This window comes from Conger conger, chromosome 2 (genome assembly GCF_963514075.1).
Source record: "Conger conger chromosome 2, fConCon1.1, whole genome shotgun sequence".
Lineage (NCBI taxonomy): Eukaryota > Metazoa > Chordata > Actinopteri > Anguilliformes > Congridae > Conger > Conger conger.
In genome coordinates this window covers 75219555-75245340 of record NC_083761.1, presented here as the reverse complement: position 1 = coordinate 75245340, position 25786 = coordinate 75219555, and the positions used below count along the sequence as shown (strand labels likewise).

Genomic DNA, 25786 nt, shown 5'->3' with positions numbered 1-25786 from the left:
CTCACCTCAGAACAGTTTCAAACTTCAACTTAGAATGCCCAAGCTCCGAAATGCATTTCAGGGGTGGGGGGATGTTCATTCATGAGCTGGGCCATAGGACAACATGTTTAGGAGCAAACTCCATTCTTCCATTCACATACTGTCCTCCACACCATCAGGGTTATTTGTTTTCACACCGTATGCGCGTGTGGTGTGTTAGCGCGGCTGTGGGTTTTTTTGAGTGGGAGGGGTGGTTGGTTGGGGTCAGGGGACGGGCAGGGCTTAGGGCAGAGACAGCTGGAGGAGGCCCACAGCCCACCAACTGGGTACTGATGTCAGCACAACATGGGCCAAGTGTTGGGGGGTGGGGGGGTGGTTAGTGTTGGCAGAGGGGATGGGGTGGGGGGTGGTTAGTGTTGGCAGAGGGGCTGGGGCGGGGGGTGGTTAGTGTTGGCAGAGGGGGGCAAACATTGGTGGGGCGATGATCCCGGCATTCCAAGCACGATCATGTGCGCCCCCTCTCCCCCCCACTCACTCTCTGACCCACGGTCCTGAATCCACAGTTGCTGGGGCTTTGGAGCTGCCATTCCTTAGCTAATCACACACAAACACACAGACACACACACACACACACACACCCGCGCGTGCGCACGCGCCATATCGGGTTACATGCAAACACCTCGCTAACTCAATTATGAGACCACAGAATCCTGTGAAAGGGGCCCAGCTTATGGAGCGGAGTGGCGGGCAGCAGAGAGGGGAAGGGGGTGCTCCCGGCTGGTGAGGGTCCTTTAATCAACACAACCACAGCTTCTGCATCACCCAGCCCAACCAGGACATAACATAACCTGCATCACCCACCCCAACCAGGACATAACATAACCTGCATCACCCAGCCCACCGAACACATAACATAACCTGCATCACCCAGCCCAACCAGGACATAACATAACCTGCATCACCCAGCCCACCGAACACGTAACATAACCTGCATCACCCAGCCCAACCAGGACATAACATAACCTGCATCACCCAGCCCAACGAACACGTAACATAACCTGCATCACCCAGCGCAACGAACACATAACATAACCTGCATCATCCAGCCCAACCAGGACATAACATAACCTGCATCATCCAGCCCAACGAACACATAACATAACCTGCATCACCCAGCCCAACCAGGACATAACATAACCTGCATCACCCAGCCCACCGAACACATAACATAACCTGCATCACCCAGCCCAACGAACACGTAACATAACCTGCATCACCCAGCGCAACGAACACATAACATAACCTGCATCATCCAGCCCAACCAGGACATAACATAACCTGCATCATCCAGCCCAACGAACACATAACATAACCTGCATCACCCAGCCCAACCAGGACATAACATAACCTGCACCACCCAGCCCACCGAACACATAACATAACCTGCATCACCCAGCCCAACGAACACGTAACATAACCTGCATCACCCAGCGCAACGAACACATAACATAACCTGCATCATCCAGCCCAACCAGAACATAACATAACCTGCATCATCCAGCCCAACGAACACATAACATAACCTGCATCACCCAGCCCAACAAACACATAACATAACCTGCATCACCCAGCCCAACGAACACATAACATAACCTGCATCACCCAGCCCAACGAACACATAACATAATCTGCATCACCCAGCCCAACAAACACATAACATAACCTGCATCACCCAGCCCAACCAGGACATGACATAACCTGCATCACCCAGCACCACATGACCTTCACCTCAGGTCAATCCCATCGAGTAAAAAGCACTGGTCTGATCCATATGAAAGCCCTCAGCCAAGCTCCAAGAGCCAATAAAGACGTGCTAATCGCGCTAACCCGAGACCCCGTAGCCCGTAACTCGGTGACTAACGTCTGGCTTTCTTTCTTTTTCTCTCCCCTTCTATTTTTTTTTTTATTAATTCAAAACACAGACGCCAGAGTGAGGCCCAAAGAATTTTCTTTTTTACTGCCACTTAATCGAGCGATCGCTGTGCATAAACCTTAAAAACCGTTAGCGAGCCCGCTGAGGCCAATTAGCCAAACACTAAACAAACCATCATGCTGCTTTAAATGACATATTAATTACCCTCACTCTCTCCCCATCTCTCTCTCTCTCGCTCACTCTTTCCCTCCCTCTCCCCCTCAACCTCTTTTTCTCTCCTCCCTCAATCTCTCTCACCCCCCCTCCCCTCTCTCTCTCTCTCTCTCTCAGACCAAGCTCTGCTAGGTAATGAAGCCCCTGGACTTGTCAGTATTAATAAAGACTGACTAAACCGACGCTAGGCTCAAAGGCTTCCTGTGTTTCTGTTCATGAAGCACAGTCACTTCAGTGTCATCCCAATGTCCCCACAACTCGAGCGGAGCGCAGGGGGAGTGTGACTGAAGTGCTGCTGGTGATGCTTTATCTGTGCGGTGTGCTGTATTCTGTTCCCTGAATCTGTTCAAAAATCCAGACAGCTTAAAAAACATTACATCATTTATCCAAGGATAGTCTTCCAAGACATGCAAGCTACTTTTCAACAAGTTAGGGCGGGGAAAAAAAACTGCTGACCACCACCCAGATTTCCCTCCAGAGTTTTACCTCCAGCAATGAGCACAGGGGGAGCTAGGAGCCGTGCAGGGGGCAATTACCCACACAACAGCGGGGCAGTTACCCAGAACGCAGCGGCAGACCTGTCCCACCAGGGTGGGGGAAGAGGGGGCTGTGTGAAACACCACTCTCTCCTGCCAGGCAGGATCTGGCCTGGCCTCACACACTGCTTCTACATTTCAGCTCTTTTAAAAGAACAGCATTCCCAGACAGGGAAGTACGCCTGTAACCTGCTGCCAGGGTCGAGCCTAAAAAACAGCCCTGCGCCCCTGTAGTGTCCTTCTTTCAGCTACCCCGAGGGGCACGGGGCTGGTGTTTTCTTTAGTTTGATTTCAGAACTGGTGGCACCTTTGGGAAACCCTTTTAACCCTTTCATAAATACCTCTGACAGCTGAGAGGGGCTCAGTCTGCGGTAAACATCAGGGTTCATCTGCTTTAGACGCCGGAAAGTTGGGGTACCTCTGGTTTAGAGAGAGGAAACTTGGGGTACCTCTGCTTTAGAGGGAGGAGAGTAGGGGTACCTCTGGTTTAGAGGGAGGAGAGTTGGGGAACCTCTGGTTTAGATGGAGAAACGTTGGGGTACCTCTGGTTTAGAGGGAGGAGAGTTGGGGAACCTCTGGTTTAGAGGGAGGAGAGTAGGGGTACCTCTGGTTTAGAGGGAGGAGAGTTGGGGAACCTCTGGTTCAGAGGGAGGAGAGTTGGGGAACCTCTGGTTTAGCGGGAGGAGAGTAGGGGTACCTCTGGTTTAGAGGGAGGAGAGTTGGGGAACTTCTGGTTTAGATGGAGAAACGTTGGGGTACCTCTGGTTTAGAGGGAGGAGAGTTGGGGAACCTCTGGTTTAGATGGAGAAACGTTGGGGTACCTCTGGTTTAGAGGGAGGAGAGTAGGGGTACCTCTGGTTTAGAGGGAGGAGAGTTGGGGTACCTCTGGTTTAGAGGGAGGAGAGTTGGGGTACCTCTGGTTTAGAGGGAGGAGAGTTGGGGAACCTCTGGTTCAGAGGGAGGAGAGTAGGGGTAGCTCTGGTTTAGAGGGAGGAGAGTTGGGGAACCTCTGGTTTAGAGGGAGGAGAGTTGGGGAACCTCTGGTTTAGAGGGAGGAGAGTTGGGGAACCTCTGGTTTAGAGGGAGGAGAGTTGGGGAACCTCTGGTTTAGATGGAGAAACGTTGGGGTACCTCTGGTTGGCGCGGCCGTGCGACCCGCAGCCTCTTCGCTCTGGATCCGGCTCACGGTCTGCTTGGCCCCGCCCTCTGATGAGCCGAACAGGAAGCCCAGCGCCGCGTCGTCGAAGCAGGCCAGACCGGGCACGATCGTCAGCCAGTTCAGGAAGCTGAGGTTCCCGCTCACAATCAGTGTCGCCTGGGCAACCAACAGGAAGTGACCTCAGAACCCCTGTGCAGAATGATCCTGATAACCCCACCTGTCAGGCTGACCTCAAAGAACTCGATAAATTCCTCACTTTAAATAAAGTTTTATTTTCCAATATAGTAAATTAGAACGCCATGAACTCAAATCGAATGCTTAAGTCAAGTCATCAGAGTTTAGTACAAAGTGAAGTACTTTCACATTGAGTATAGATCTTTGATACAAGACCTTAAGTGAGGGGACTATATTGCTTTCTTTTTGCTGGGTTTCAATGTAGGTCGGGAGGTATGGCTACACTGCAGTGATGACACTGATCCACTAGGTGGCAGGGCCACTTCAGACAGCCAAATTAAAATGTGTGATCAGTCACTAACAACTGTTTTGTTTCTAAACTGAATATAATACCCCGTGGTAGACCCTATAGCCATATGTTTGACATGGTGTGTGTGTCTGCATACGAGAGAGAGAGAGAGAGATAGAGAGAGAAAGCGATACAAGGAGAGCGAGAGATAGAGAGATACAGGGAGAGATCGAGAAAGAGACGAGGGAAAGAGAGAGAGACTAACACAGAGAGCATGAGAGAGATGAATAATATCAGAGGACAGTTTAGATGTATATTCCTGCATTCCCCTGGTCCCCAGCATTGCTCCAGGCGAGTGGCCGAACAGCACACGATGTGGCCTCGCTAGCGCCCCCACCTGGAAGAGGATCTGCAGCGCGCCGTTGACCATGCACATGCGGCGGCCCAGGAAGGTGAAGAAGGGTGCGATCAGCTCGATGAAGTGGTTGGACAGCACCTCGAAGCGGTGGAACCACCACGGGGATCTGTGCATGTAGTATGACATGGGGTTCGGTACGGGCTGGGTCTGAGAGAGGGAGGGAAGGGAGAGAGAGAGGGGGAGAGAGGGGAGAGAGGGAGAAAGAGACTGCTTAACTGTGATGCCCCCTTATTAAAACAACATTGGCAATTCATTACACTAGAATAAATATAAAAGAAAAACATACAAAGCTATTTCCATGGGATACAGTAAGAGAGGGAGGGAGAGAGATTTCTGCAGAGACAAACCTAGATTGTTGTCTTACTTATTACTCTTAAAATAATAGTAATATCATCTGCCTCAGAAGTCCGGAAGTCATTTTCAAGACTTCCGGATCAAAAATCTGATGGCCTATGGAAGAATTGAATTGAGTTATTCTGAAACCTTCAAAAATAAATAATGACGTTTGAAAAAGACTTTCATCTAATTTTGTAATAAAAAAATAAAAAACACCATGCGCAGGACTGTATGTGGCTGTACGCATGGCTTCGTATGACTGACAAAGCTAAAAGCAGGCAGAAGTGAACTGAAACCTGGAGAGAAAAAGAGAAAGAGGAAGTGAGAGTGAAAGAGGGAGCGATAGAAAGCAGGTAGGGGTGAAAGACTCACAGTCAGCTGCACTGCAGGGGAGGGGAGGGGAGGGGGGCTGCATCTTTAATAAATGCGGGAGGACCAGAGAGGCAGAGAAGGGATAACATGTCCGTTCTCCAGGATACTGCACTTTTTTATTTGTCGTTCTGAGTTTATTTCCTCCTCCCCACCAAATTTAGGAAAACACTTTTAATGTTCCCTCTGATCGACAAATGCAACACAGATGAGTTTATATCCCCTCTGTAAGAAGTTCAAGCTGGATGTGGGGGGGGGGGGAGAACAAAAGCCGCGCTGCCCTCTCCTAATCCCGGCGAATTTCGCCCGCGAGCCGCAAACCATCTGCAGACGGGGCCGAGACGGCGCTGACAGTCCGCTCCGCGCCAACGAGGCGCGTTAGCGTGGGCCAAAACGGGAACAGAACCGGCTGCTCTCCCACAGAAACCCACACCGGCACTTAGAGGGACAGCCATAAAGAGGTCCTTCTGGAGCTGTCAGCCCGTCAGTCAGTCAGTGACAGTTGATTGACAAGTGTTTCATTTGCAATAATTTCACAGAAAATAAGGGTCTTATTTGATGAACGTGACATTACACCACAAAGACAGAAATAAATGTTGTGGTAGCAACAATCATCCCACGGTCAAAGTCACATTTCTTCCCCATTTGGTCTGCAAAACAGCTGAACCTCTTGACCATGTCTCCGTGCTTTTGTGTATTTTGTTGCTGCCACATGATTGGCTGATTAAATATTTGCATTAACAAGCTGGTATAAAGGTCTATCTAATAAAATGCTCACTGAGTGAGCTCATACACACAGTCATACTGATACATAATTCAGACACACATAACACACACTCTCTCTCTTGGCCTCTATCATGCGAACACACACAATCTCTCTCTCACACACACACACACACACACACACTCTCTCTCTCTCTCACACACACACACACACGCACACACACACACACACACACACACACACACACACACACAGTGAAGATGTCTCTCCCTGCAGAGACAGGCCTGGAGTTAATAAAAGCCCCCCCCTTTCATGTGCGGGAGGAAGAGGAGCCTGAGGACAGCTAACCGCATCCTTCCTTCCTGCCCCGCCCCGGGAGGTCACCCCGCCGCACAACTTCCTGCTGGGGTCACAGGGGTCACAGGGGTCACCGGGGTCACCTGAGGAGTCACCTGTCTCGCCTCTGTGTACCCTAATTCTGTCTTACACTTACACTGACATGACAATACAATCACACAGTCCTACACTCACACTTACAATCACAGCACACACTCTTACACGTACATTACTGTAAATTAGCACACACTCACATACACTACCACTGACACACATACATACATACCACACACACCACACACCGCTGGTGTGACATCACAAATATGCGATTAGAATGTTCGTAACTGAACATTCTATTACTGATGCCACGATCGCTACTGGAAACTGAAGGCAATGGAGTTCTGCTCTTCAAACGGTTAAAACCCCCCAAAACCTCAGCCAAGGCTGACCCACGTCAACCAGCAGCACGTCATCGCCATAGCGACGGCCCAGCATGTTCCGCCAATTTTGGCGAGACGCACAGCCCCACCGCATCCCCCAGGGAAGCCCAAACGGAGCTCCGATGTGTGGCGGGGATTTCTCACACACCACAGACCCAAACCCAGGCAGGAACTGCCAAATCAGCTTTAACCCTGCCCTCGCCGAACAGGAATGGTGCCCCAACGGCCAGAGGGACAGGCCCTTTGCTCAATCATATAAAATAAAAATATCACTCAGATGCATCAACATTGAATTCCAGGTCTGTGTGCACAGTGCGAGTAAACCTTCGATTAGTCGCAGTGACTGACTCATAAGCAACAGCTTAAAGACGAAAGAAAACATCGATTTCACTTACATCCAAAATGCAAAATGCAAAATAAATCGTATTTATTCAGTGTTTTTTAACAGTATGTGTAAAATGGTTTGCCTCTGTGCATAAATAACTGAATAACCCTATCACAGGATCTCAGAGATTTTAAAAAAGGTTTTAAACCATGCAAGCATAGAGTCCTCTCTGCTGGACTGACGGACGCTGGCGCTAAGGGTCTACCCTGCGTACACAACCGTGCGTTTCAATGTAGGAGAAAAACGAGTAAAATCCAGTTTCAATGTCCCTGGGCTCTGCAGACACGGGGAATGGGGTGCAGTTAAGCTGGCTGTAGCTCTGTAACTCCCCGCGCTGGACTGTTAAACAGAGCCGGCCACTGGAGTTCATGTTGGTCTTTATGAGCCATTACCTTCCTAAGCGTGGCCGTTAAAATGAGTTTAGCCTCTCAGTGAGTCACACCGTCCCACACCACTGTTTTATCGCCTCTACTTACCAGGGTCCGCTTTCTAATGGGGAATACACACACACACCACACACACATACTACACACACCCCACACACACACACACACCACACAAATACTACACACACACACACACACACACACACACACCACACACATACTACATACACACACACACACACACACCACACACATACTACACACACACACACACACACACACCACACACATACTACACACACACACACACACACACCACACACATACTACACACACACACACACACACCACACACATACTACACACACCCCACACACACACACCACACACATACTACACACACCCCACACACACACACACACACCACACATACACACCACACACATACATATACACACAGACATACATACCACACACACCACACACATGCACACACACCACACACACACCACACAAACACACACACACACACACACAGCACACACACACACACCCCACACACATGCACCCCCCACATACACACACATACACACACCACACACACAAGCATACACATACACGCACCACACACACACATACACACCACACACATACATATACACACACATACCACACACCACACACACACACAGCACACACACCCCTCCTCCCCCCAACCAAAAAGAAGAACAGTGATGTCCTTAATATGCCTCAAACCCAGGTTGAATACTTCAGTCCCCGACAATAACAATAAAATATGTATTATACAATAAAATGTATAATACAATAATATCACTTTATTCTTCCCACTAGGGCCAATCCCATTAGGGCTAGGGAGAGGAAGCACTAATTCACGTGCAATCACAATATAAATCCTGTATATGTACTCTGACATTAAATACACATACATTGTCCTCAGACATACAGCAGCCTTGGATTATATACGTACCTCAGCTATGACATTTTATTTGACTGGACCCTTGGGTGCAGATCAATCCATGATGAGATGTAATTACTGAATGCTTTTATTGAATGAGTGGGATTGCCTGTGGGATTATGCTGTCCCTGCTCTGCTTGTAGAAGGCACAGGACAGTCCCATGCCGGACGGGATGGGTGAATTTGAGCTGAAGGCTCAGCCGGGACAGACACACTCATCAGCACAGACACACTCATTAGCACAGACACACGCATCAGCACAGACACATGCATTAGCACAGACACACTCATCAGGACAGACACATGCATCAACACAGACACACTCAACAGGACAGACACACGCATCAGCACAGACACATGCATTAGCACAGACACATGCATCAGCACAGACACACTCAACAGGACAGACACACGCATCAGCACAGACACACTCAACAGGACAGACACATGCATCAGCACAGACACACTCATCAGGACAGCCACACGCATCAGCACAGACACACTCACCAGGACAGACACATGTATCAGCACAGACACACTCAACAGGACAGACACATGCATCAGCACAGACACACATATCAATACAGACACACTCAACAGGACAGACACAAATATCAGCACAGACACACTCAACAGGACAGACACATGCATCAACACAGACACACGCATTAGCACAGACACACTCATCAGGACAGCCACACGCATCAGCACAGACACATGCACCAGCACAGACACATGCATCAGCACAGACACACTCAACAGGACAGACACATGCATCAGCACAGACACACTCAACAGGACAGACACATGCATCAGGAGAGACACATGCATCAGCACAGACACACATATCCATACAGACACACTCATCAAGAGAGACACGCATCAGGACAGTCACAGCTCTGCCTCCATGCTCATATCTAAAGCCAGCAGAATCTCCACTGTAAAGCCATCTCATGGAGTATGTTTAACTCGAACAGGGTGTGTACTACGCCTACGAGACTTACATAATGGGAATGACTCGCCTACCACTGTCAGGACAGCAGAATCCCTCCCCATATTCTGATGCAGACTAAAAACACACATTTTCAGACTATACCTCTGTTAAAGTTTATTTAACACTGTTAGAGTTAAAGTGAGTTCACTGACAGCCAATGAGAATACCACATGGACAACTGCGGAAGGTGGTTAGCTCAAATTTAATTTCACAGAGGCCATTAAGGCCTCCATTCTAACTGTTCATTGCACACAATTCATTGGTTTAACAGCTTCAGAGTCAGAGCCCCTATGGTTTTAATATGGTAAGAATAGCATGCTTCCTGACAGTTTAATGTGATGTGTTCACACTGCTTCATTACTGAGGTCCTTGTTAGGGCCCCTGAAGGTGAAAACCAAAGAATTATGAGTCCAAAGGCCCCACCACACCGACCTCACCCAGGTGAACGAGCTCACATTTTTGCTAAAGGAATCTGAACCCCTCCCCCTGCCACATGATTGGCTGTGCTTGCCAATGGGTGGGGCAGTTCCCAGTTCCTGTTATCTGTGGAGCAGCAGTGGTGATGCGGAACTGTGCGTGTGATTGTAGATCGAGGGAATGTCCCCAGAAGAGCAGGTAAAGCTGAAAATAACGGAACAGGTACTCATTTCCTGGTTCCAGTTCCGCAAGCGTAAAAAAGGCGCTACTGTGACATCACAAAGACCGCTGACCTCACGCACAAAGCCCAGTTCAGATCGAAACAGAAGAGGAAAGACCTGTCAATCAAGTACCCCCCCCCCCCCCCCCGACAAAAAATTCTACACAACTACATAACCTGTATCAAAACAAAGGTTAACAAATTAAATTCATAACGTTGACCAAACAAGCCGATCGAGTGGATCCGTCTCATCTGTCGATTTAACTCTGGATTCAAGATTCAGGCGCTTTGAATCTCAGAGATCACAGCAGTTGCTGGGAAACATTCCAAAACTCAGTACTTTCAGAACCAAACAAAATTAAAACAAGGCCTGGCTCAAATACATAATTGTTTTGGATTGAAATACTTATCTGCGCTCGATTGATCTTGCCTGGCACAAATGACCAGAGTTTGCACTTTCTGAGAGTATTTCACAGGATCCGATACACCATGCAAGCTCAGTAAAGCTAAGAAAAGTATTCGAATCCAATACAATAATGTATTGGATCCAGGTCTGATGAAACCATCCAGAAAGCATCTCATGAGTGGGGGGGGCTCAGGGCAGGGTGAAGGAGTTTGCCGGGGGGGGGGGGGGGGTTGGTGCACAGATGTGAACTTGCTGACAGATGTGTCAGTAACATATGCATTTTAACTGGGGTCAGAGTGACAATGAGCTGCAGAGAGACAGACCTGGAGGGGGATGTATACATCCAAACCGCTACTGGATACAATATAATGACAGGGATTCTGCAAAGCTGTGTCCTTAACTTAAACCATTACAACCAAGAAGCATTTTTTTTTTTTTTCTACACAGTCAGGGCGAGTTCAGCGATCAGGAAAGACTAAAACTCAGCCAACAGAGTTTGCATTTCCTTGCAAGCCAAAGTTCAGTGCAAATATTGATTGAATGCAGGCCATTGATATTTGCACTACAGACATGAGGTCAACGTTCTTGTTCCTGTTCTGCATCTGCTCCGATTCTGTTCTACTGAGCTCTCCCTGACCCGGGGGGTCACCTGATGCGAATCCTGGCCCGGAATTGGAGCAGGACTCTCTCCAGATCCCCCCTCTGATGGGCTCTTATGGGCTGGTCTGGCTCGGTCTGATTGATAACAGACTCACTCACTGCTCACAGGGGGGCAGGGTTTGAAAAAAAGGGGGGGGGGGGGGTGTTAAGGGAGGGTGAACGGAGTGGTCCACTCAAACTCCTGTAATTACCACCCCGAATGTGTGCCGCCGTGATGAAATTCCTTCACCGGCTCTTATTGGCCGAGGGGGTGAAAGGTCACGCTGGCGTGAATGTAAAGTAAGAACTTTTGTGTAAATACTCAAAGCCCTTTAAGCCCAGAGTGGGGTCACAAATATGTGATCTGAACGCTCTTAACTGACAATTCTAATGCTGATGTAACAAGGACTACAGTCAATTGGAAGCAATGGCGATCGAGAACACTGAAATTTTAAATAACTTTGAAAAAACCCAAAATTGTTGTATTGTATTGTATCGCTGCTGCTGCTTGGCTACGACACCATTGAGAAATGGATATTAATGTCAATGGTACGCTCCTTGTAAAATGATAGATACACAGACACACAGATATCGTCGCAGTCCACAGCATCATGGCTACCCCACGTACCTCTACGGGGGAGAAACCAGGCCATACTCTCCTTTTAAAAACAGGAAGCCCAGAGAGCAAGCCTTCAGGAGATCACAGATGACCCAAAATAAATGAAAAACAAACACAAAACTCAGGGCAAGCGCAGAAAGCCACTGCGTCAGCAACGGGACGACAGCTCGAGGATGACCTGCAGCGACACATGCTTCCAACAAACAATAACAAACATGGATCAGCCCTGGAACAATAAACACAACAAAATGGAAATAAACATGACCTCAGGATGCACTAATAACAAGAATAAGAATGATAATATGCAGTAGTAGCAGGGGCGACATGGCTCAGGCAGTAAGAGCAGTCGTCTGGCAGTCGGAGGGTTGCCGGTTCGATCCCCTGCCCGGGCTGTGTCGAAGTGTCCCTGAGCAAGACACCTAACCCCCAAATGCTCCTGACGGGCTGGTCAGCGCCTTGCATGGCAGCCAATCGCCGTTGGTGTATGAGTGTGTGTATGAATGGGTGAATGAGAAGCATCAATTGTACAGCGCTTTGGATAAAGGCGCTATATAAATGCCAACCATTTAGCAGGATTGTAGACTGCTCCCATTTTAGGACCATTTGCTCCTGAAAATGTACGTGAGCCAACTGCTCCTACATCGTATTTACGTCTACCAACTGGAATACACACATGTAAAAATGTTAGCATACAGTCCTGAGCAGTAGTCTTTCAGTCCATCTCAACTCTCTTTAAAAAAGGTCTGCTTCAGTTGTTTGCTGAACTCCCAAGTGGATGTGAATTTCAGTATGAAATCTGCTGTAATCCCTCTGCCAAGGAAAGGTCTGCTGTTGGAGGTGAGTTTAGGGACACAGTTTACTGAGTGCACTCTTTTCTGATCTGCTAACTGGACGTATCTGGCGGAAATCTGTTTCAATTAAGCAGCTTAATCCTTGCTGCTAACAACTCCAGGCTATTCCTCTGTTTCCTGCAATGTCACTTCCTGTGTTTCCCGCCATATAAGCGATGCGGGGCTGTTACACAGCCTCTCAAAACAAGAAATTGTCTGAGGACCAGGTTAGCTGTGGAGGGCTTAAGCATTTAAGCACTACATTTCCGTAAGCTAAGGGGCGTACAGGTAATACGGGCCATACAGGTGAACCCTAAAAATGAGCACCACTGAGCATGTTGATCAGCTGGACACCAATCTTTTCTTCAGCTCAAATAAATAAAAGTGGTTTAGACCAGACCTACTGTATGTATTGGGACTGTGCAGGCAGACGGAACTACAAGAATAGAACTACAAATCCCAGCACTAGTGGCGTTTCCACAGCGAGGCAGGAAGTGGGACATAAGGGCAGTGATCGGTATTCACAGGGAGTCCGAGCACAGGGTACTGAGAGCAGCTGAGGGCGCAGGGTACTGAGAGCAGTTGAGGGCGCAGGTGGCACGAGGAAGAGGATGAGGAAGACGGTGCACAGTCACAACGAAGAGTTTCCTTTTTGATGTCCGGATCTCCAATAAACGAAACAAGATCCACACAGGCAGAATGAAAAAAGGACTTTGTGGAGAAGGCTTATAAAACTGGAGAGAGAGAGAGAGAGAGAGAGAGTGAAGTGCGGGAGGTCTTTAATGACCACTCAGCTGTGTGAGCTTTGGAATGAGCTCTCTTCCGTCCCACGCAAACGCTCCCCGCCCGTCCCCCCACAGGGGCGGCGACGGAGGCCACTCCCCTGAACGCCGGCGGCAGAACACACCCCCACCATCGACGCTCCGGCAGGCCCCTCTACCGCCGAGCGCCGGGGTTCTCCGAAAGCCAGATCGAGAGAGGGGGTGACATTCATCGTCTCCGGGAGCTGAGTCTGGGCTCAGCCTCCCCAGAATGCACTGCTGCCCCAGATGGCTGGTTGCCCCGCGCTACTGAGGGAGGAGTGGCCCGAGGAGGCGCTGCGGATCAGAGGCTCCGGTTACCCTGGGCCCGGATGCAGCCACAGCTGGGCCGCAGTTTATATTCACTATGCACTTCTGATTCATATGACTCAGTCACTCGGCAATTCTGATTCATTCGCTCTGCAATTCTGATTAATTCGATCTGCACTTTTGATGAATTTGACTCATTCACTCATTCGTATTCATTCACTATGCATTTCTGATTATTCACTCAGCACTCCTGATTAATTTACTCTCCACTTCTGATTCATTCACTCTGCATTTTTGATTCACTCGACTCGAGTTTTGATTCACTGTGCAGCTCTGACTCATTCGACTCATTTATAGTTATTCTGCAGTTATGACTCTTTCACCAAACAGTTCTGAGAAAGAATGGAAATGAAGTCTGTGCGTGCATGAGACCAGAGAGAGTGAATGTGGTGCGATTCGTCCACCTTGGGGAAGCCTAGCTGGATTACTTGTACAGAGCCACCACCACCTGTTCTTCAGAACCAAAATGGCTACATTGCATTACATTACATGCATTTAGCAGAAACTCAGATCCATTAGCAACTTACAAAGCATGTAGGTAAGTGAATTGAAATTACAGGAGTGGGCAAAGACAGAGGGCTAGTAACACTGATGGAACAGAGTTTCAGTGTGATCACCATCAAATACTGGGTGACTGTAACTATCCAATCATGACCTTGAGTTTTAGCTCAATTAAAATTAGGCCAATCAAAAAACTGAATAAGGACAGCCTTTGTGCTAGCCAATGACGGCACGTGGGCCAACACATGAATTTTGATCTCATCTCTTGCTTACACCAAAACCCCATAATACCCACCCAACTCCCACTGACCCAACTCCCAATTCAGGCCATCGTTTATTACAGGGTTAATGAGCCATGAGAAATGTGATAAGGCAGAATTCACAGTACAGAGTGCGCCTGTGTGTACAGAGGAGAGTCACATCGGAGTGCACCCTGCCCTGCCATGAAAACGCTAGCGCTAAAACCGCGCCATGCTAACGCCCACAAAGAGCCCTTTATTGGCACCAGTGATTAACTAATGGGGATAAAATGGTGGCCTAATTGTTTAACTACATTTGGGCACATTAGAAAAGTACTGTGCAAAGGGGATGAGGGGGGGGGGGGACCTGCAGTGGGGGATAATCCAATTAACAGGGGGTGGGGGGAGGGGGGTGCAGAGAAAGATTCGGCAGATTTTTCCAAAATTCCTTCAGCTGATCTGCCCAACTGTTTATCCGTCAAATTATCACATACATGCCCATACACAGGCATGCTTCTTCCACACACACACACACACACACACACACACACACACACACATACACACTAACCTCATAGTGATAGTCCATGCATGTGAGGTCCCTCCAGCAGCGGTCTCCTCTGATCTTAATCAGTCCCTGTTAAAGAAGAGAGGTGGCATGTTAGAGAGAGCCCAGGTATACACACACCACAAAACAACACACAGCCTAAACAGCACACACAAAACCATGCACATAAAACAACAAACATCCAAAACAACACACATCCAAAACAACAGACATCCAAAAGTACAGACATCCAAAGCAACAAACATTCAAATCAACAAACATCCAAAACAACAGACATCCCAAACAACAGACATCCCAAACAACAGACATCCAAATAAAGAAACACCCAAAACAACAAATATCCAAAACAACAGACATCCAAAGTAACAAACATCCAAAACTACAAACATCCAAAACAACAGACATCCAAAGGAACAAACATTCAAAACAACAAACATCCAAAAGATAAACAGTGACTGACTGTGAAATGAGTTAACTGCACTATACAAATATGAGCTCATTCTTTACAGATGTCTGAATGAAAAATTCGAATTACTTGAAAAACGTATCAGATGGGACTCATAGATTTAATAAGTCCAGAAAAACTGTATCTGTATAATACCATTCAAATGTCTGATCCATTACACATCATATTGAGACATCATTAGACAGACATTAGACATAATTTGACATCTCATATTTAGTGTAGAACAGTTCTGCTGGGTGCAAGAGAAACAATAATCCCTTACACAACATTTACAGAAAACACTCCGATAGCCCGGCTCTCTAGCTTTATGACCCACAGGGTATAATGTTACATAGGTGTACCTAGTGTAACCTGCAATAGCAGGAGTCTTGGCAGAGACTCTCCCACGTAATGCCTGTGTGCTGGTCGTTTAAATTTGGTTAAAATAACATGAGAAAAAGCCCTGCAGGGGCTGTATTTTGAGGAACCTCATAGCTTACATTTGGTAAATGCTTCCAGTGTCACGCATGCATGAAATGAGTGATTATCTTTGAAATGGACAGACATATTTTCATAAAAAACGTTTTCACTTCCGCAGTTTTTTTGGTGGACCGCGCTATGAAACAAGTTGTCAGACTATGAAACAGTCATGGCTACCGGAGCTGCCGGGGGTGTGTGTGTGTGTGGGGGGTGTGTGTGTGTGTGGGGGTAATCAAATGTATGTGACTCTATCTGTTCAGTTAGCACGCGACCGCAGACCAGCAAGTGGAGCAGAATGCTCTAGACATGCGACGGTCAGGCCCGTGAATGTAACACATGCAAATGCATCCAAAACCACTGGTATCACAAAGTACAGCAGAGAGAAAGTTCAATACCATCCCAGAGTGTCGGGGGTGCTGTGCTCCACACACACACACACACACACACACACACACACACACACACACAGCACATGCACGCACCAACAAAGGTCAGATGTGCAACCTCCAATTCTAGAGTGCTTTTGTTTTTGTTTTTTTGCTGTGTTTCAGCACTTAGAAACTTAAACTGAAGTCACTGATTGCATACAAATTTCTGATACCTGGATTCCAATGCCTGCATTGCCTGCAGGGACAGTGCAGGGCTGCCGTTAGAGACACGCAACGCTTTTAACAGGTTGTAACGGTCTGAGAAACGGACAGCTATGCACCAGATGAGGCCAAACATTGCATCAATGCAATGGGCACGTTGGCGCTCATTTGCAAGGAAAATCTGCTCTCCGGTGACAAAGCCCTAAGCTCAGCAACTAAGTTTACGGTTAAGGAAGTAATTTACACACATGTAGAGGTTCTACATCTCTGATTAAAAACCATACCACTTTCCCACTGTAGAGCTGAACCAGGCTGGCTCATTATACCCCTTTCCCACTGTAGAGCTGAACCAGGCTGGCTCATTATACCCCTTTCCCACTGTAGAGCTGAACCAGGCTGGCTCATTATACCCCTTTCCCACTGTAGAGCTGAACCAGGCTGGCTCATTATACCCCTTTCCCACTGTAGAGCTGAACCAGGCTGGCTCATTATACCCCTTTCCCACTGTACAGCTGAACCAGGCTGGCTCATTATACCCCTTTCCCACTGTAGAGCTGAACCAGGCTGGCTCATTATACCCCTTTCCCACTGTAGAGCTGAACCAGGCTGGCTCAGTGTAGCCCTTTCCCACTGTAGAGCTGAACCAGGCTGGCTCATTATAGCCCTTTCCCACTGAAGAGCTGAACCAGGCTGGCTAAATAGAGCCCTTTCCCACTGTAGAGCTGAACCAGGCTGGCTCATTATAGCCCTTTCCCACTGAAGAGCTGAACCAGGCTGGCTCAGTGTAGCCCTTTCCCACTGAAGAGCTGAACCAGGCTGGCTCATTATACCCCTTTCCCACTGAAGAGCTGAACCAGGCTGGCTCATTATACCCCTTTCCCACTGAAGAGCTGAACCAGGCTGGCTCATTATACCCCTTTCCCACTGTAGAGCTGAACCAGGCTGGCTCAGTGTAGCCCTTTCCCACTGTAGAGCTGAACCAGCTTGGCTCATTATAGCCCTTTCCCACTGTAGAGCTGAACCAGGCTGGCTCAGTGTAGCCCTTTCCCACTGTAGAGCTGAACCAGGCTGGCTCATTATAGCCCTTTCCCACTGTAGAGCTGAACCAGGCTGGCTAATTAGAGCCCTTTCCCACTGTAGAGCTGAACCAGGTTGGCTCATTATAGCCCTTTCCCACTGTAGAGCTGAACCAGGCTGGCTAATTAGAGCCCTTTCCCACTGTAGAGCTGAACCAGACTGGCTCGTTATAGCCCTTTCCCACAGTAGAGATGTATTTATTTTTTACACTTATTTTCGGGGCTGTATCCTTTAGGGCCAGAGACTTTCATTTCAATAAACTTTAGTTTTATTACGATAATTTACCTAGATGTACCTTAAGAACCCCCTTCACACAAACCTTGTCATTGGCCTGTAGCCCCACGCTAAAAAGCTTGGATTGAAGCTAAAGACCACAGTAACTTTTAATGGCTCTCTGGCAGAGGGGTAGGCAGCATATGAGGAGAGAAGAGAAAGAGTGGAAAAGGAGAGGGAGAAAGAGAGAAAGGAGAGAGAAATAAGCGGAGGATGAGAATTGACCGAAAAGGCAGGCATTGAATCTCTTATGCCCTTCATAATGTTACTATCGATTTACATTTTATGCAGACATTTGCTTTGTTAAAACCAATGTGAGGCCATGCCAATAAAGCATATTAAAAGCTGAATTTGAGAGAGAGAGGGGGAGAGAGAGAGAGAGATAGAGAGAGAGCAACAGTAATCCAGGTGGCAAGACTGCAGGAAAGAGGGAGAGAGGTCGGAGGTCAGGGGTCAGAGGTGAGGGGTCACCACATTTAGGCCCCATTTTGTCATCTCTCCATCCTAGTCTGGGGTCCTTGCTCAGAAATGGTGTGTTTGTGTGGCCCGATTCCTCCCTAATGCAATAGAGCGCATTACTGTAATTGAGCCCCACATTACAGATGGGGACAGACAGATCAAGCGGGAGGGGGCGGAGGGGGGGCGGAGACATTTGCAGACGGGAATTATAAGTAATTCATACGTATTGCTATTTAACCAAGTGCATTCTTGCATTTACGACATTAAGACTAATCAAATAAGGAGTCCTGGAATGTGATGAACTAAAAATGTGATTCCACTAATGTCAGAATATTTTCCACTCCCCCCCCCCCCCCCCCCTCCTCTGCCTCACCCCCAAACTCATCTCTGCAATCAAATTCACCCAGAGAAGTCTCCTCACACCTTGGATTTGGTCCCTCCAAGTGCCGCTGTCTAACCTGAACAAGAACTTCAGTGATGGCTAGCCTTGCTTTGACAGGGTGTTTATGCAAAAGCTTTTCACCTGACAAGTGTTTTATTTCTAAAATGATGATCATTTCAGTTTCCAGACCAAAACCAGAAGAATGCCAGTTCAGCCACAAGCGATCTCAACAACAGTCATGATGGCAATAACTCACTGCGATGAAATCACTAAGAAGGAACCAGAGAAGAATAAATGAGTCGAGGTCGAGAAATAAAAAATCTGATCTGAAAAAAAATTCAATGACAGAGAAATAAATGAGTTTTCACCGTAGGGAAAAACTGATATCTCCATGGAAACAAAATGAAAAAAGCAAAATAAAGAGCAGAAAGATGGCAAATATAAGCTCTGTACTTTAGGACCCACCTCCTATACCCCAAATGTTACACCCCATACACCCTGGAGCCCACCCCTCCGATGGTTGCTAGATTCCCGGGTTTGGACCAAAATGTCCAGTTTTAGAGTTATTTGCACAGGTCTGGTTTGTGGTCCCAACCGAACAAATAAAATGTCCCTCCTGAGTAACTGACTGAAATATGACTAGTTTGTAATGAATTCCATCTTCCGTTTGCATCTTACATTTCCCTCTTTGAATCCCCCCCTCTTCCCCCCAATTTCAAAATCAAGCTTTAACCTTCCGCATGTCGCCTATGCATGCGCGCAAGTTTGTGCGTGCGTGCGTGCGCACACAATGTCCGGTTAGGAAAGTTGCAAATCTGGCAAACCTAACCACACCTCACATCCACAATCCCACACCCTTCACCTCACAGCCCCCCAGTCGCCAGCCCTATGAGCCCTCAGCCCCTAAATCACAGCCCAGAATGTGAAATACCAGACCGCCCCCCCCCTCGCCGCACTGCCCTCGGCCCCGGCCCTTCCTCCTGCGGGCCGCTGGGACGCAGAGGGATGCTGGGAGAGGAACAGGATGAAGGAGTGGAATCACCGTTTGATCCCCGGCCCACTGACCCAATCACATCCTGTTTAAGAGTCATCCGTTTGAAACTGATCCACACTGAGACGGTCCCAGCGGTGACACACAGACGCACGGCATAATCGTACACACACACACACACAATATAATAACACACACAGACACACACCATAACACATCCTCTCAAACACATACACGCACACACATACACAATATAATAACACACACATACACACACACACGCGCGCACACACACACTGTAATAACACACAGAAACACGGCATAATCGTACACACACACGCACACTGCAATAACACATACACACACACACACACACACACAATATAATAACGCACACAGAGACACACACGCACGCACACACACTGTAATAACACAGACACACAGACGCACGGCATAATCGTACACACACACGCACACTGCAATAACACATACACACACACACAATATAACACACACAGACACACACCATAACACACCCTCTCAAACACATACTGACACACATGCACACTGTAATAACACATACACGCACACACACACACACACAATATAATAACACACAGAGACACACACGCACGCACACACACTGTAATAACACAGACACACAGACGCACGGCATAATCGTATACACACACACACACAATATAATAACACACACAGACACACACCATAACACACCCTCTCAAACACATACAAACACACACGCTGTAATAACACACACACACACACACAATATAATAACACACACAGACACACACACGCGCACACACACACTGTAATAACACACAGACGCACGGCATAATCGTACACACACACGCACACTGCAATAACACAGACACGCACACACACACACTATAATAACACACACAGACACACACCATAACACATCCTCTCAAACACATACAGACACACACACACTGTAATAACACATACACACACACAAACACACAACATAATAACAGACACACACCATAACACATCCTCTCAAACACATACAGACACACACACTGTAATAACACACCCACAAACACACAAAATAACACATCCTCACACACACACACACACACATACACACACCATAATAGCACATCCACACACACACACACACACAGGCGAATAGTATTTCATACTTGAACTTCAGGTTTGTTTTGTAAGTAAAGGGAGGACTGCTGCAAGGTTATTTGTACAAGGGCATTTTTATTAATATTATTATCTGCATTAAAAGAAAAGCGCACACTACATTTTAAGGACCCATATTAAGAAGCTGAAACATCAGTGCTACTCAACTCCACGTCCTGCGGGCCGCAGTGTCTGCAGGCATTTGCTTCAACCGTGCGCTAGACCACCTGATTTCACTAATTAGCTTATCATCGGAACCAAGCAGGTAAATTAATGAGTGAAATCAGGTGGTGTAGCGCACGGTTGAAGCAAATGCCTGCAGGACGAGGAGTCCAGTAGGGCTGTACTAGATCTTCCTTCTCCTCCGAAGAATAAAATGTGAAAAAGTCTTGATTGAATCAAAAAGCAGGAAATAAAAAGGAATAAATCAAATGAGAAACAGCTTAAAGAGAATCTTTCTGATGTTTTTACCGCAGGCTCAGCTTTTGCTAAACTAATGGTGGTGACGCAGACATAAAAGGATCTCAAACGGATTACACAATAATTAGGTAATGTTGTCTCTTTTGGAAAGACGTTAGCCATCCAAGCGGCCAAAACTGGGCTTGGATTGTGATGCTCGTTGCCTGGTCTTGTTGAGAGATGATGGGCTTGGATTGTGATGCTTGTTGCCTGGTCTTGTTGAGAGACGCCAGGCTTGGATTGTGATGCTCATTGTCTGGTCCTGTTGAGGGACGCTGGGCTTGGATTGTGATGCTCGTTGCCTGGTCCTGTTGAGGGACGCTGGGCTTGGATTGTGATGCTCGTTGCCTGGTCCTGTTGAGGGACGCTGGGCTTGGATTGTGATGCTCGTTGCCTGGTCCTGTTGAGGGACGCTGGGCTTGGATTGTGATGCTCGTTGCCTGGTCTTGTTGAGAGACACTGGGCTTGGATTGTGATGCTCGTTGCCTGGTCTTGTTGAGGGACGATGCTCATTAGCGCCACCGCAAGTGGTTCTGGTGTATTGCAGCCCTCGTGAACCTGATTTCCGCCGTTTCAAAACGCTTTTCACGGGGGTGACATCACAGGTCAATATTTTATGTAATTACGCCTGTGTGTTTTAGTGTGGCATCCCCTGCAGCATCGGAAAGAAAGTGTTGTAATCTATAAATAATGGAAAACTATTGGGGTAGACAGGAATCTTGTGATTGTGACTGCAGTTGGTGCCTCTTTGATGGGGCACCTGTTCAATGTAGAAAATATAGTGGTGAAGAGAAAGAAGGGCAGTGTTTTTTTGTTTGTTTTCTCTAAATATTGGATTTAATATTTTTCTTTTCATTTCCGATCATTTGTTGCCATGTTAGCATCACCTTATTATATTATATTATCATAGTGGAGTAATGAAGCGTTTAAAATGGACTACGTAGTACGGGATAGTAAACATTTCTGTTAAGAGAGCAATAATGAAAATTGCGGAAAAACTCCACAAATGTTCCTCCCGTAACCAGGGAGAGTGAACAGTGCTCTACACCATGCCCTTACAGAAAATGGTTTGTTTTAAAGCAGATTTATGTCCGTATTCTGCAGTAACTGAGCTGCAGAGGGAAATGAAGCGGAAAGGGAGAATTTTATGAGGCCCGGCCAGCCAGAGCCTACGCAGACCCAAGCCAGAATTTTATACGCCAGAACAGCATTCGGCGTGTATTTAATTCTTTTAAATTTGCTGGGTGAATAATGTTCATAATGTTCTGGTTCCTGTGTGCGCACCATAAAGGTGTTATAAACAGACCCAAATTTAGCCAAAGGGGGCGAGAGGAGAGAACAGTACAGGCTCCAATAATGAGCTTTCTGCTGCTAACACAACAGAGCTCTCTACTGCTGCAGCCCAGCCATCGACTTTCCACTGATTTAGTACAACTGTGTGTGTGTGTGTGTGTGTGTGTGTGTGTGTGTGTGTGTATGTGTGTCTGTGTCTGTCTGTGTGTGTCTGTGTGTGTGTGTGTGTGTGTGTGTGTGTGTGTATGCATGCCTGAGTGCGTGTGTGTGTGCCTTTTTATGTTTACATTTGCCCCTATTTTGGGGCACCAGATTGGACAAATTAACATCCTTTTAAATTAAGTGGTCACACTCAGTACTTGGTTGCAAATTCCACCTTTTCAGAATTCACCACAATTAATTTCAATCAGTTAAATTGTATTTAGTAAAATCTATTTCCTGCCACAGGCACCATGACAACTGCCCTAATTTTACAGTAGTTTCTAATTTTACAGTAGTTCTTAATGGCATTTACCATTAAGGCATCTTGTAATTCACCTTGGCTAAAAGCAACGGTGAAATGACTCAGCTGTAAAATGTGAGACAGAGTACTGCCCAGCAGTAACTCACCAAACGATTCTGAGTCAGCGGCTCCCCCAAAGTACCAGCAGTACCTTCATGCTACCACTAGATGGTGAGGAAAGCACAATCACATGGTAAATGGTTGCCATTTATATAGCGCCTTAATCCAAAGCGCTGTACAACTGATGCATGTCATTCACCCATTCGTACACACACACACAACAATGGCGATTGGCTGCCATGCAAGGCACCATCCAGCTCATCAGGAGCAATTGAGGGTTAGGTGTCTTGCTCAGGGACACTTCGACACACCCAGGTCGGGATCAAACTGGCAACCCTCCTACTGCCAGACGACTGCTCTTACTGCCAGAGCCAATGTCCCCGCTGAAAGGACTCTGTCTAAGTTGTCACACACAGTGACTGCCTGGTTCTGACTCTTCTTGGTTTGTGGTGCAAAAAAAATTATAAAATAGATTCATTTACATTTTAAGACTCATTTACCCCTCAAGATGTGCAACACTTCTCCAGTATGATGGTTTAATCTTCATCACGTTAACCAGAGTCACAAGAAGTAACTTTTGAACCATTATCTTATTTTCACAGCTTAAATGTGAACACTGCCTTCTCTATTAAGTGTAAATAGCCCAGTTGGCTTTTGGTTTTCTCTCTGCTGCTAAAAAGCTATTGACACGTCACCTGTGTGTGTGTGTTAAACAGCATGTAAAAGTCCCTCTCTGGGCTGAAGTCCACATGTAAAAAGATGAGCAGAGCGGCCATATTTATTTATTTTTTTAAGATATTTCTTAGGCCTTCTTCAGCTTTATTGGACAGTATATAGTATAGAGAGACAGGAAGAATGGGAGCGAGAGAGAGGGGAAGACATGCGACAAATGTCGGACGGTCGGATTCGAACCGCCGACGTCGCGGCTCACAATGAGCATGCGGTCAGTGCTCTGCAGGCTGCGCCACCGAGACACCCAGAGAGCGGCCATTTTGACACGTGACAGAGGGCCTCAGGAACGCAGCATTGGGAAACCAAAAAAACACCAAAAAAAGAAGAACCGCCACCCCCCCCCACCCCCCCTTAATAAAAAAACAGGAGAAATATGATCCATGCGAATGCATCTGCCAAATATCATCAAACGAGCTGAACACTGAAACACATACCACAGAAAGAACAAAAAAAAAAAATCCGCTTAGACCGGATTTCAAATCTGACATTGGCAAATAGAATACACAATGTCTCACATTTGCAAACTTCAATTAGTGGAAAAACAGTTTGAGGGGAAAGAGAGAGACAGACGGGGGGGGGGGGGGGCGGTAGACTCCCGCCATGCCTGAAGGAAGCTATCGGCTCCTTTGACATCTATTGAAAACATTTTTCCGTGCTGCGGGGATTGACAGCGAGCTGACAGCAGTGAACCGCACTCTTAAGCTCACATTTCCTCAGCTGGAGATCCCCGTCAGCCCGGGGGAGACGCCCGCATCGTTTCCACTCGGAGGGAAGGTAGCGTGCCACGCACCTCTCTAACACACCATCAGAGGGCAGCTCCTGTGGGCTTCTACTGTTTGGTTATTGTCGTTTAGTGCTCATCCATGTAGCTTTGCTCTTGTTTGTACATCTTAGTTCAATGCTGAAAAGGGCAGAAGACATGCGTGTCTGTCTTGGGACTGTACTCCCCCCCCCCCCCCCTTTGGGGGAATTACTGCACTTTGACCCCTAACCTTTGCACTTGTGCATTGTGAGTGTGCTATGTAGTAGCAGAGATGTAATGCAAAGTAGGGTAAGGTACCATAACCCTACAGCAGAATAAGGGACATTAGAGAAAAGCAGACATTAAGAAGCAAAAATGCAACTCTTACGTAAGATAACTGAAAGAATCACACGAGAAGGCCACATTTACACATTTTCTTCCTGCCCTGACCTCAGGTCAGAATGAGGAGGACGAGGATGAGGAGGATCTCATACCAAACTGTCAAAATCATTTACCAAATTCATCACTCAAATGAATCAATTAGGAAACGGATCCAAAAAGCAGGTCCTTTAGAAAACTGACCTTTTATATTCATCCAGACTGGATTCACATCTACAGTAAACTGATCTTTTGACAGGATCCTTACTAAATGGTAAGATCAGATCCCAGATGAAACTGATTTTTTAAAAATATTATTAACAAACTGATTAAAAAAAGATCCTTAAACATTATTTACAAACTGATTCAAAAGATCCTTTAGCATTATTTACAAACTATTTCAGTGAATGGGCATAGCTTTGCCTGCATATTGATTTGATCAGAAGCAGAAGCCTTTAAACCTTTATTTTATTTTCAGACTTCCTATTTCATCCAGCAAAGTCTCCAAACAAAACTTCATTAAAATCAACG

The 25786-nt window shown here is 47.0% G+C and overlaps 1 protein-coding gene across 1 annotated transcript in view; it reads right to left on the bottom strand.

The window, feature by feature from the left end:
- lmf1 (lipase maturation factor 1) overlaps positions 1–25786 on the bottom strand; it is a 55545-nt gene that overhangs the window by 10016 nt on the left and 19743 nt on the right. The window contains exons 5-7 of the mRNA XM_061231125.1: positions 15220–15285; positions 4681–4848; positions 3793–3976 (exon numbers count right to left, since the gene is read on the bottom strand). Of these exons, the coding sequence (XP_061087109.1) occupies positions 3793–3976; positions 4681–4848; positions 15220–15285 (418 nt within the window). The remainder of the gene's footprint in view (positions 1–3792; positions 3977–4680; positions 4849–15219; positions 15286–25786) is intronic.